The sequence below is a fragment of the Urocitellus parryii genome, chromosome 1, assembly GCF_045843805.1.
Source record: "Urocitellus parryii isolate mUroPar1 chromosome 1, mUroPar1.hap1, whole genome shotgun sequence".
NCBI lineage: Eukaryota > Metazoa > Chordata > Mammalia > Rodentia > Sciuridae > Urocitellus > Urocitellus parryii.
Window position 1 is genome coordinate 52,474,983 of NC_135531.1, and position 10,929 is coordinate 52,485,911.

The 10,929-nt window shown below is 33.5% G+C and overlaps 1 protein-coding gene across 4 annotated transcripts in view; it reads left to right on the top strand.

The window, feature by feature from the left end:
* Srek1 (splicing regulatory glutamic acid and lysine rich protein 1) overlaps positions 1 to 7,725 on the top strand; it is a 36,806-nt gene extending 29,081 nt beyond the window's left edge. For 3 of the 4 annotated variants that reach the window (XM_026390817.2, XM_026390819.2, XM_026390818.2), the window contains exons 11-12: positions 1,506 to 1,650; positions 2,797 to 7,725. In XM_026390817.2, coding sequence (XP_026246602.1) covers positions 1,506 to 1,650; positions 2,797 to 2,946 — 295 coding nt within the window. In that variant the 3' untranslated portion in view covers positions 2,947 to 7,725. The remainder of the gene's footprint in view (positions 1 to 1,505; positions 1,651 to 2,796) is intronic. The other variant, XM_077800351.1, reaches the window with a different exon arrangement.
* Positions 7,726 to 10,929: the final 3,204 nt, after the last annotated feature.

Sequence of the window (10,929 nt, forward strand, 5' to 3'; positions counted from 1 at the left end):
AGGTGTGTTTAACTACTGAGCAACACCCCAAGCCCTTTTTTTCCCTCAGCCTCCTGAGCCACTAGAATTATAGGCATGCACCACTGCATCCAGTTTATACCTGGAGTTTTAAAAGAAATTTTTAGGAGAAATACTTAGAAAATATTTCCCTCTACTCAGTAAAGGAATTCACCCATGTTTATCCCTAGATAATTTTGTTTTTAAAAAATAAGTCTTTAGGGATGGGGTTCTAGCTCAGTGGCAGAGTGCTTGCCTGGCATGTATTCAGTCCTTAGCACACATAAAAATAAATAAAATAAATTAAATAAAGGCATTCTGTCCATCTATAACTACCAAAAAAAAAGTACTTAATCCAGTTAAACTTATTTCTGTTATGTGAAATGAGCTGTGGATCCAGTTTTATCACTTTCCAAGGTGATACTAATGCTAATGGTTAACTCAGCCCTGCCCGGGAGCCACATCTCTGATTCTTTTTTTTTAATATTTATTTTTAGTTGCAGTTAGACACAATACCTCTATTTTATTTGTTTTTATGTGGTGCTGAGGATCAAGCCCAGGGCCTTGAACGTGCTATACTGCTGAGCCACAACCCCAGCCCCAACATCTTTATCTCTTGTTTCTTATTTCCTGCGTATTCAGGTATTGCTTTGAAAAGATTCATAAACAAACACTGTCTCTTAGTATTCTTGGGGTATTGCATCCAGGACCCCCTGTAGATCCCAAAATGCATGAATGCTGAATCCTAACATAAAATAGTATATATAGCATTTGCATGTAATCTGCACATCCTCTTGTAAACTTTATCTCTAAATTACTTATAGACTGTATACATATATATAAGAGTTGCTATGTAAATAGTTGTTATACTGTAGTTTTTAGGTAACAATGACCAGAAAATTCTGTAGGGGCCTGTGTGTAGATTAGTGGTAGAACACATGTCCCCAGCACCCGCCCCCCCCCCCAAAAAAAAGTCTAAATGTTTAGTACAGATGCAGTTTTTCCTCCCTTTTTAGAAATTTTTTTTGTAAATAATTTTGAGATTGGGTTTTGCTAAGTTGCCCAGGTTGGACTTGATCTTGTAATCCTTCTGATTGAGCATCCTTAGTTGCTGCCCCACATATTTTAAATCTGTGATGGGTTGAATTCATGGATAAGGAACTTACTGGTTCAAATGAGCTGAGTGTATTTGGTTTTATTTTATCTTATTCCAGTAGATAAATAAATCCTGAATATTATTAAAGTAATATATTTGTAGTACCAAATTATGTTTTATGTAAACACTGGATGGCTGCTGCAAAAATGACCTAGTGTCTTTTTTAAAAACTCATTAGGGCAAGGGGTGGAATTGGTCAGGTTATAGGACCTATTTTTGTTACTTTATCATACCAACTTACTACAAGTTTATTTAAAATATATTATTTTCGATACCCTGTGTTAGATAAGGATAAAGAATATGATATGTTTCTGATTTCTTAAAAGTTGACATTTTATGAATATTCTTACAGCAGAAATAAGAAAGATAAAAAGAGAGAAAAAGAAAGGGATCACATCAGTGAAAGAAGAGAGAGAGAGCGTTCAACTTCTACAAGAAAGAGTTCTAACGACAGAGATGGAAAGGAGAAGTTGGAGAAGAATAGTACTTCAGTTAAAGTAAGCAGTAGATAACAGTATTTGGCATTGAATAATTAATTGAGATTGTTCTTTATCAACTGAATGCTTCTTGAGGGCAACAGTTTTTACATTGTTGGCATTTTAAAATAGTTATTAAATTGGTAAATTTTTACATTAAATTTTGAAAACATGAGAGACAATTAAGATTTAAAATATTATGTTCCTTATTTTAGAGAATCAGAAAATGGCATATAATAAGAAAATGTTTAGAAAATCTGTGGGCATCAAATGTATTTGACACATTTATACTGTTAAAATTTCTGCCTGATGCCATTTTCATCTGTTTTAGCAAATTTGACAAGACTGTCTTTAGTCATTGGCTTTGTAATAATATATTACTAATTAGGTTTGTTGAATTATATAATGGAAAACCAAATTTCACCAAGTAAGTTTTTTCTTGAACACATCTTTTAAGTACTTGTGAATTATGTCAATTCCCTTGTCCATCCTCGTAAAGTATGTTTGTATTAGAAATTGAGTTCTGGGACTTTCATTATGTAATTTCCTACTGGTAGAGGGTTAGGATTGTCATTGATAGTAATTATTGATCATTTATTGTGTGCCACTCTTGAATCTCATTTAATTTTCCTTTAAGCTAAGGATAAAATTTGACCTGTGTGTGTTTTGGTACCAGGGATTGAACTCAAGGGCACTTGACCACTGAGCCACATCCTCCAGCCCTATTGTATTTTATTTAGAGACAGGGTCTCACTGAGTTGCTTAACACCTTGCTTTTGCTAAGGCTAGCTTTGAACTCGAAGTCCTCCTGTCTCAGCCTTTGAATTGTTTTAAACAGTCTTTTGTAAGAGGAATATTTACTTCCTTTATTTTTTCTTCTTATGGCATTTTTGGAAGTAACTTCATGCTTTTAGCAGGTTGATCTCACTTTTTCAAGTCGTATCCACAATATTTGTGCTTCTTTAGAATTTCTGTTCACCTGTTCTAACTTAGTTCCCATGTTTTATGAGAAATGAAGTGGTCAAATTGATACATTTTGCATGTTCTTTTTAATGAATAAATAATGAAAGTAAATCCAGTTTTATTAATTCACTAAGATGTCATTTAACCATAGTAGCAGTAACTCTTGAGGGGAATAGTAAATGATTACCTTCATATTTATTGTAGGAGAAGGAGCACAATAAAGAACCAGATTCAACTGTGGGCAAAGAAGTAGATGATAAGGATGTACCAAGGACTGAGGAAAACAAAGTACAGCAAAATGGGAATTGTCAACCAAATGAAGAAAACCTCTCTACCAAAACAGAAGCAGTATAGGACAGACTTATGCACCTCTGCACTCAAAGGTGGAATAAAATCCAAAGCTTTTAATTCTCTCAACAAGATGTAAACAGGGAAGAAATCTAGCCGAATATGAAGTTAGAAGCTAACAGCTTTTCTAATTGTTAGGTGATGTTGTGGACATCTTGTTACTGAGTAAGAAAATAAAGCATGGACATCATGAAAATACCAGATGTTACCCAAACCCCTCATCTTCTAAAAACTGTGTTTCCATGGTGGCTGACACACTTGTCATGTGATTGTTAGTGTTTGCCAAGAACCATTGCAAATAAATTGAACATTATTGATCCAAATTTGTACTTTCCCTAGAGACTGGAGGTAAACATTGGAGGCTCTTAAAAAAAAAAAAAATGCTAGTTACTGAATTTTGTATTGTTTTACTTTTTTTAAAAAAAAATTTCGATATATACAGTTTGATGGTGTGCTTGAAATTGGTGCAAATATATACACACCCTTGTAAGTGCAAAGTATGTAAGAAGTTTTAACATTTACTTCACAGGATTTACAGTGATTGTGTTAAATTCTCACTATTGTGTTTTCTTTTGCTCACTGTTTAGGACAGCAGTTTTTCTTTAAAATAGTTTTACAATTAAAATTGCTTAAATAAGTGGATTAAAAAACAACTGACAATGCATGCTACTGTTCTTTTTCAAAAGGAAGAGTAACTGTGTTGAATACTAATACTAATGTATTAGTATTCAGTGTTTAGAATCATTGGGTCTACCCACAAACAGAGTAAGCATTTCTTTTTGAACTTTCTTGACATTTCCAAGTTTTATTATGAATAATATTGCAGTGTGACTTGTCAGCTGTAGGTGGCAAGGATGCCCTCATAAAAAGGAAACTGGGTTTTCAAAATGGGCTACGGGAGCACAAGCTAAAGCTTTAGTGCCTTCTACAATGTGGTATACTGTTTTCTAGAATTTTATATGTGCTAGTCATTCTCAATTCATATGGAATCTAGGTATTCACACCATAGAGAAGTATGCAAGTGATATGTCAGAAGAGCTTAACTTAGTTCACTTCATATGAGAAGGAAACCTTGTTTTCAAGACTGACTTTAGAGTTTAAAACAACAGTGCAGTTTTGGGACCATCAGTTTTATATATAACTGTGATAACTAAAAATGAAACATGCTCTATTTTCCTCAAAGGAAACCATTTAGTTGACTACATTGGATGGCCTTAATTTTTACCTCTCAATCATTTTCCCATAAACAATCTGCAGAAATTATACTTAAAGGGAGGACAAGGAATATATGGGAGGTTATTTGTTTTGTTTAAGACTATGTTTACTTGAGTTTAAGATACAGGTCATCCATCATTCACTTTTTGCAGAAAGTATACAAGTAGTAAAATGACAACATATCTAATATTTTCCCCCAAAACTATAACTCGTAGTTTCTGAACTCTTTTCATTATTGTTATATTTCCAAAAGTACTTTTAATTAGCATTTTATTAAGAATCAAGTATAATTATTTTAATGCAATCTAATACAATCAAATTACTCAGTTGCCTTACCTCATGGGACGAGTTACTTTTTACAGATTTAAAAAGCTGAGTAGCATGTTAGTTACTTGGTTTCAACTTGAGTCTTCTTTTTAAATGTTAATACTGTTGAAACTTAAGTATTTGATGGAGAATGGAAAGAGTTGTTCTTTTTGCAAGTTATGAAGCCTGGTTTGATTTTGAAGCTGCTTAATCATCTTCATATGTTCAGAATTACTGTGGTTTTTTTTTTTTTCTCCTTTTTTGTCACTGTGTACATTAAAATTTTGGAAAATGCTTTACTATGTAAAGTATAGGTGGTCATTGTAATCATTCAACCACATAAGGTTGGCTGGTAAACAGTTTATTCTGATACAAGAATGCTTGGGTGCATATGGAAAGATTGTGAAGGAGTGTGTGTCTTGTATCAACAGCTGTCTTATTTATGATATGTAAGTAGAATAGAGCAAATGTTGTTTGAATCTGTTATTTTTAGTACCATTTCTCTAATAAAGCTAAGTATTTTAGAGGAAAATAGTTGTTTATACATTTCAAAATAAGATCTTAGTTTTCATCCTGCTCTTGATTTAGTTAGCACAGAGATTGTTTTGACATGGCGAGTGTATGTTTGTGTGGTATCTGTCTACAAATTAGTCATTTCAAGTTTAAATATTTTCTTGTACTCTGGACTCTCTAAGTGTTTTTTTATGTTGGAAATTAATATTTAATTTTATTCCTACCACTAATTTTATTGCTGAGGATATTTATTCAGCTGTAAAGTAATATTAATTTTGAGTGATTTTTTTTCAAAAACTGAGAATCAGGCTGGGGTTGTAGCTCAGTGGCAGAGTACATGTGTGAGTCACTGGGTTCGATCCTCAGCACCACATACTAATAAACAAAAGAAAGGCATGTTGTCCATCTACAACTACAAAAAAATTCTATTAAAAAGCTGAGAATCTAGGAATGTAAGATTTGACATTTTTTTTACATGGAAGCAAAGCCTACTAGGGTCTAGATGTGTGTGTGGGTATGTATATGTGTGTGTGAGACAGAGAGATGAGTTTTCATTTTGTTCACTTAAGAGTTGACATGTTTCCATTTGTTTATTATTTTCATTAAGGTTACTGTGTTTTTTCCTTTAAAATTATTTTTTTCATCTCCCCAGTAGATGTCAGGAAAACTTGAGGTAAGGCCAAGAAGGCAGCCCTTTTACACTTCGTATCTTCTGTGATTCTTTTTAAGCTTAATTACAGAGAAGGCACTCTGTTTTTCTTAAATCATACTTGTTTTTCAGCAGTGCTTGTTGAACAAAAGATGGTCTTCATAACTGACTAGCCAGTCAGTTTCACGTGCAAAAACTTGTAAATCCTTAACTTACACAGTTGTCTTCTTAGCTTCTATTTTCCATCTAACCTAATTAGCTTATAATCAAGTCATCTTGTGACTTTGCCCATGTTTAGAATTCTTTTGAAGAAATACCTACCTTGATCTTCACTGTTAGAAGCTTAAATTTTGACATGCTCACTTAACAATAAAGCTGGTATTTATAACCAAAAGATTATTTTGTCAAGAAAATAATTTTATATAAATCATTTTCAGGATCCCCAGTCATTTCTATGTGTGTGTATGTTGCTATCTTTATTTTAAAAGTTGAGAAAACAAAAAACTGATTCAAATCTCACAACTGAAGAGACTGTTCAAATTTTAAGGATTTTAAGTATAGTAATAGGCTTTTAAAACTTCAATTTTTTTGATCTGCACTGTATTATAAATGCAGATTATTTTCATTTAACTTTAGTTGAATTAGCAATTAAAATCAAGTCTTTTTGGAGGGATGCATTGAATTGAATAACAACATTTCAGAAATGTCATTTCTTATATTTTCATGGTAAAAGATAGTATTTGATTTTAATTGAGTGGGTTATTGAAGTTGAACCATTCCTACAAAGTAAAAGTACAGTGATCATGTGCTCTTTGTGTTTAAATATTTTTTTATTTTTACTTCCTACATGTTTAGTATTCTCATATGTTCATTTACTGATGTCGTAGTCACTTTGAATTATTTTCATAATTCAAAAGTTAGTGCTTTTAAGGGCTAACTTATTTCTGGAAGCAGGAGTCTAGTATAAATATAATAAAATAATCTTTTAAAAATAAAACTGACTTTCCTACTTCATCTTAGGTTTATGGGTGAAATTTTTATTTTAGGATACTTTTATTGGTGATTTTTGCATGAAGAGAGTGATATTTTAGAAATAAAAGCTAAAGCCGTTTATGGTATTTGGTCCATATTTGGTCAGGTTAGATACAGTACCTAATGTGGATCTTTTCATTCCAGTTTAACCCATTTTTTCCAATCTGTGATGTGGAATGACTAACTATAAAACCATAAATGGAGCAACAAGTATATCACTTAAAGTAACTTTGAAATAATTGTTTTCAGAGGTCTATTCTTTTGAGAAAATAGATGATGATTAATTAGAATGTTTGAAAATATGTAAAGGACATATAAGCTCTAGACTATGATTTCCAAACTATTTTAATGTACCTATGTCAATTTCATTGATAGAAAATTAAAAATTTGGGAATTAATGTGTTAAGGTACCTTTATAATTTGTCAAAATTTTCTGTTTATATGTGATACAACATTTCCTTTTGGGGATTGCTGGGGATCAGATTTAAGCAAGTGTTCTACTACTGGGCTTCCCCTCCAGCCCCAAATGTTAACATGTCTTAATATTTTTAAGTAGGTTTTAATATGTTGCCTGATTTTTAAATTTATGTCTAGTTAACATTTTAATTTGGAAAATTGTCAATTTTGAGGAGACTTCACATATTTTGCCTCTAAATTTAATTTTCCCAGGATTAGCATGAATGTTAGTTTCTTCTAATCTTGATTAATTTTTATTTACTAGTCAGGTAACTTCATAAATGTAAATTCAGATTCATGAAAATCATACTGAAAGAAGAGAGTGATTTCCACCAGTTTAGGGGTATAGGTATAGATAACACATTGTCAGGGAATAACCTAGAGAATTCGTGATTTCCACAAAAGGTTAAATTTGAATATACTGTGTAGCTGTATAAATCAATTTAATAGTTAAATAATTATCCTCCTAACCTTAATTAGTTTAATAGAACAGTGCTATAGATTTTCAAGGGAAGAGTTTAAAATGTTACATTAAGATTCTGCATAGGTGGTGTATATTTATGTGCGTAGGATTACTTTTAAATGGTACTAGTAAAGATTTATCAGATGCTGCTGCTGCTGCTATTATGTCACTATATTTTTAATAAAATGAAAATCTTAAAATCTTGCCACTGTTGTAGTAATTTCGCCTATTTCTGGGACATTTATTTCCAGAGTCACAACTTGTTTTTATAACTGAGAGATGGTTATAGGCTTTTCCAGGGTTAAAAATTACCACCCAAATTGACGTTTTTGTGTTTAACAGCAAGCGGAATGCTTTCTCCCCTTTATCAGAAGTGTAGCTCTCTGGTAAATGTGCTGTAAGACCTCAGGGTGGTCATTTAAAACAGCGTATTGTTGAAAGTTTGAAAACAGGCTACCTGTTGAATGTATAGATTTAGAATTCTGTAAGAAGATTTCATGGCTTAGTTGGCCCAGAGATGATGAGCTATCTTAATTATGGTTAAAGGCCATGAACTGTTTGAGTTTCCAAATATGTTAAACTGTTTGTGCAAGGGTGGATAGAAGAGACCTTTAAACTGTACTTGCCAGTAGTGGGTTTTTTGTGTGTGACCTTCTCCACAGGACTTCTAGGGATTACCAGCTGCTTTTGACAGTAGACTTCTACATGAAATTTTACATTGCACTCTTTGGTACCAGGGATTGAACCCAGGTTGCTTAACCACTGAGCGACATGCCCAGCTCTTAAGTTGCGTAGGGCCTGACTAAATTGCTGAGGCTGGCTTTGAACTTGGCAGTCCCCTTGCACACAGGTGTGTGCCACCATGACCAGTCATTGCATTAGTTTTGAAAGATCACTGGGTTATAATTAAGTTGTATAATTATATTACATTTAGTTTTTTATAATTATCATTTTCTTATATTATGAAAAGGCTCATGGAAAGAATAGTAATGTTTTTTAAAAATCATACTATTCTAATGCATTAGCCACCGTATGACTGAGGTGGAAAATGGATCAGTTATAGAGGCATGACCTCTGGTAGTGCATTACCCTTTCCTGAGCTGAAGCTAAAGTCTTAACATTTCCAATTATCTGACAAAGAACTCATAATACTGGAGACATGTCAGAACCAAAAACTCCTGCTCCAAACAAAGCATTCAGTTTACAACGCTAAGTGAATGCACCACTCTTCCTACTTCCTCATTACCACCATTAATTTCTGATTTGACCCTACCCTCAACCACAAATTCTGTATTTCTTCTGCAATAAATGTGCCCTTGTCTCAATCATGATTGGTTACATGGGACAGAATCACTGTTTATAGTATTAAATTCAGTCTTTTTGATCTATATATATAGTCTACTAATTGGTCTTCCAACCTCAGGCCCTTTTCATATTCACTTAAACTTTTTAAATTGGTTTGCAGTTTTTCTTACTTTTATATGAGAGTCATACATAGCAGTTTTAGTGGGAAAGTGTTCCCTAATCTTTAATTTTCTGAATGAATTTGTGTCATTATGTAGAATTCCTCAACCTGAACCAACCTAAAGCCAACCTTAACCTAGAATATGCTTTTGCTTTTAATATTACAAATTCAATATTAAGAATAGATACAGGGTTGTATTATTCTTAAATGAGCTTTGGTGTTGCATGTTTTTAAAGGATTTGTTTTAAAACACATTGCTGCATTGGTGTGAAGTTAATAATATCCCCTTGTAACATCTGTAGGATGTCTCTCATTCTTAACACTGTTAACATATTATTCTTTTTATCTAGATTAGTTTAGCAAGAGATTTTTCTCAGATTTTTGCTTATATCTATTTTTTATTTCACTGATTTTTGCCCTTTAGTATTTATTTTCTGCTTAGTTTTGGTTTAATTCTTTAATTCTAGTTTAAGTGTGAGCTGGAGTCATTCATTTGAGAATTTTATCAATATTAGCATTTTTATTTTCATGAGGCTGCTTGTCATATGCAGCAGTGTTGTTCCACATCTCTCCTTACTTCTTGGCAACATCACTTAATGATAGGCCACTTGTTCTTCTTTAATTTGGGGATGATGCTCAGAACAGAACAAAAAGACTGATGGAGGTCTCTTGGGTGCATTGGAATCCTTGAACTTTTTACCCCTGTTTTAGGAGGGATGGGTTTTTATTTCTCTTTGATAAATTTCCTTTAGCAGAATCCTTAGAAAATGCAAAGTTGCCTGAAGCATCTGGGTGTTTCTTTTGTTCCTCCTGTCAGGTCTGCACAAAAAAATGCATATGATGATGTTCTACTCTTGGCCTCTTAGAAGTTCTGTTTGCTTAGATTTAGTTGTTTTCCTCAGCAAGGGACAGTCACCTAGTGCCTGTCTGGCTCTCACTTGTCCCCATGCTGTATTTATAGAGGTCAACGTACTGCAGTGGCCACAGCTAGAATTTTGAGATTATATAACTAATCTTTTTGGCCCAAGAGTTTGCTAGTTTCATGTGCATGCAGCTTTCCATCAGTTCTTAAGAACAGTGATAATAAAAACAGTAATAAATTAATAGCAATAATTAACAATAAGTATATTCTTTAAATTATCTTCTCTGAAACAGGAATCTGGCAGCTTCTCAAAGAAAATGAAATTGAGTGTAGAGGCAGCAAGGCCTCTGCTAGCCTCTCTGGGTGCCTTGTGCCGCTAGGAAATGTTGTTGCCTCTTGTTGATGCCACCTCATGGCACAGGGCCTGGTGAGTGCAGCCCAGTGTGGAATGCTGCACTGGGCATCATTGTGCAAAAATAGACTTCACAAATCATTTGAGGCACCAGAGGCAGGAAGCTGTTTCAATAAGTCTCCTTTCTTCAGTCCCAGCCTCTGGATGGCTTGTTTGGCAAGTAGAAGCACGGAAGTCAGCATATCTATATTGGGTTTAAACCGTGAAAATCTATGAAATCCTGAGTCCGTATGCTGCAGATGAATAATACATTGTCCACAGACAACATTATTGAGGAGTTTGAAAGGATCTTGGAAATTATCTAGTTCTTCTCTTTCTACTCTTAACTTTAAAGGTGAGCAATTGTAAAGCTCATGGGGGAAGTGAGGGGATCAAGTTCTCACCACCAGTTAAGTCATGGAGTCTTGGTAGGACCTGGATGTGGTGATTCTAGGCAGTGTTCCGTCCATGACCCAGTACTGAACCATCAGAAATTTCCTTTCCAATATTTAACTATCATCTTTATAAATTAAATTATGGATAGATTTTTTTTTCAAAATGCTGTTCCTACTATAAGCCATCTCAAAAATACAGATGGAAATTGAAGCTCTCTAATTCAATGATTACAGAGCTTCTA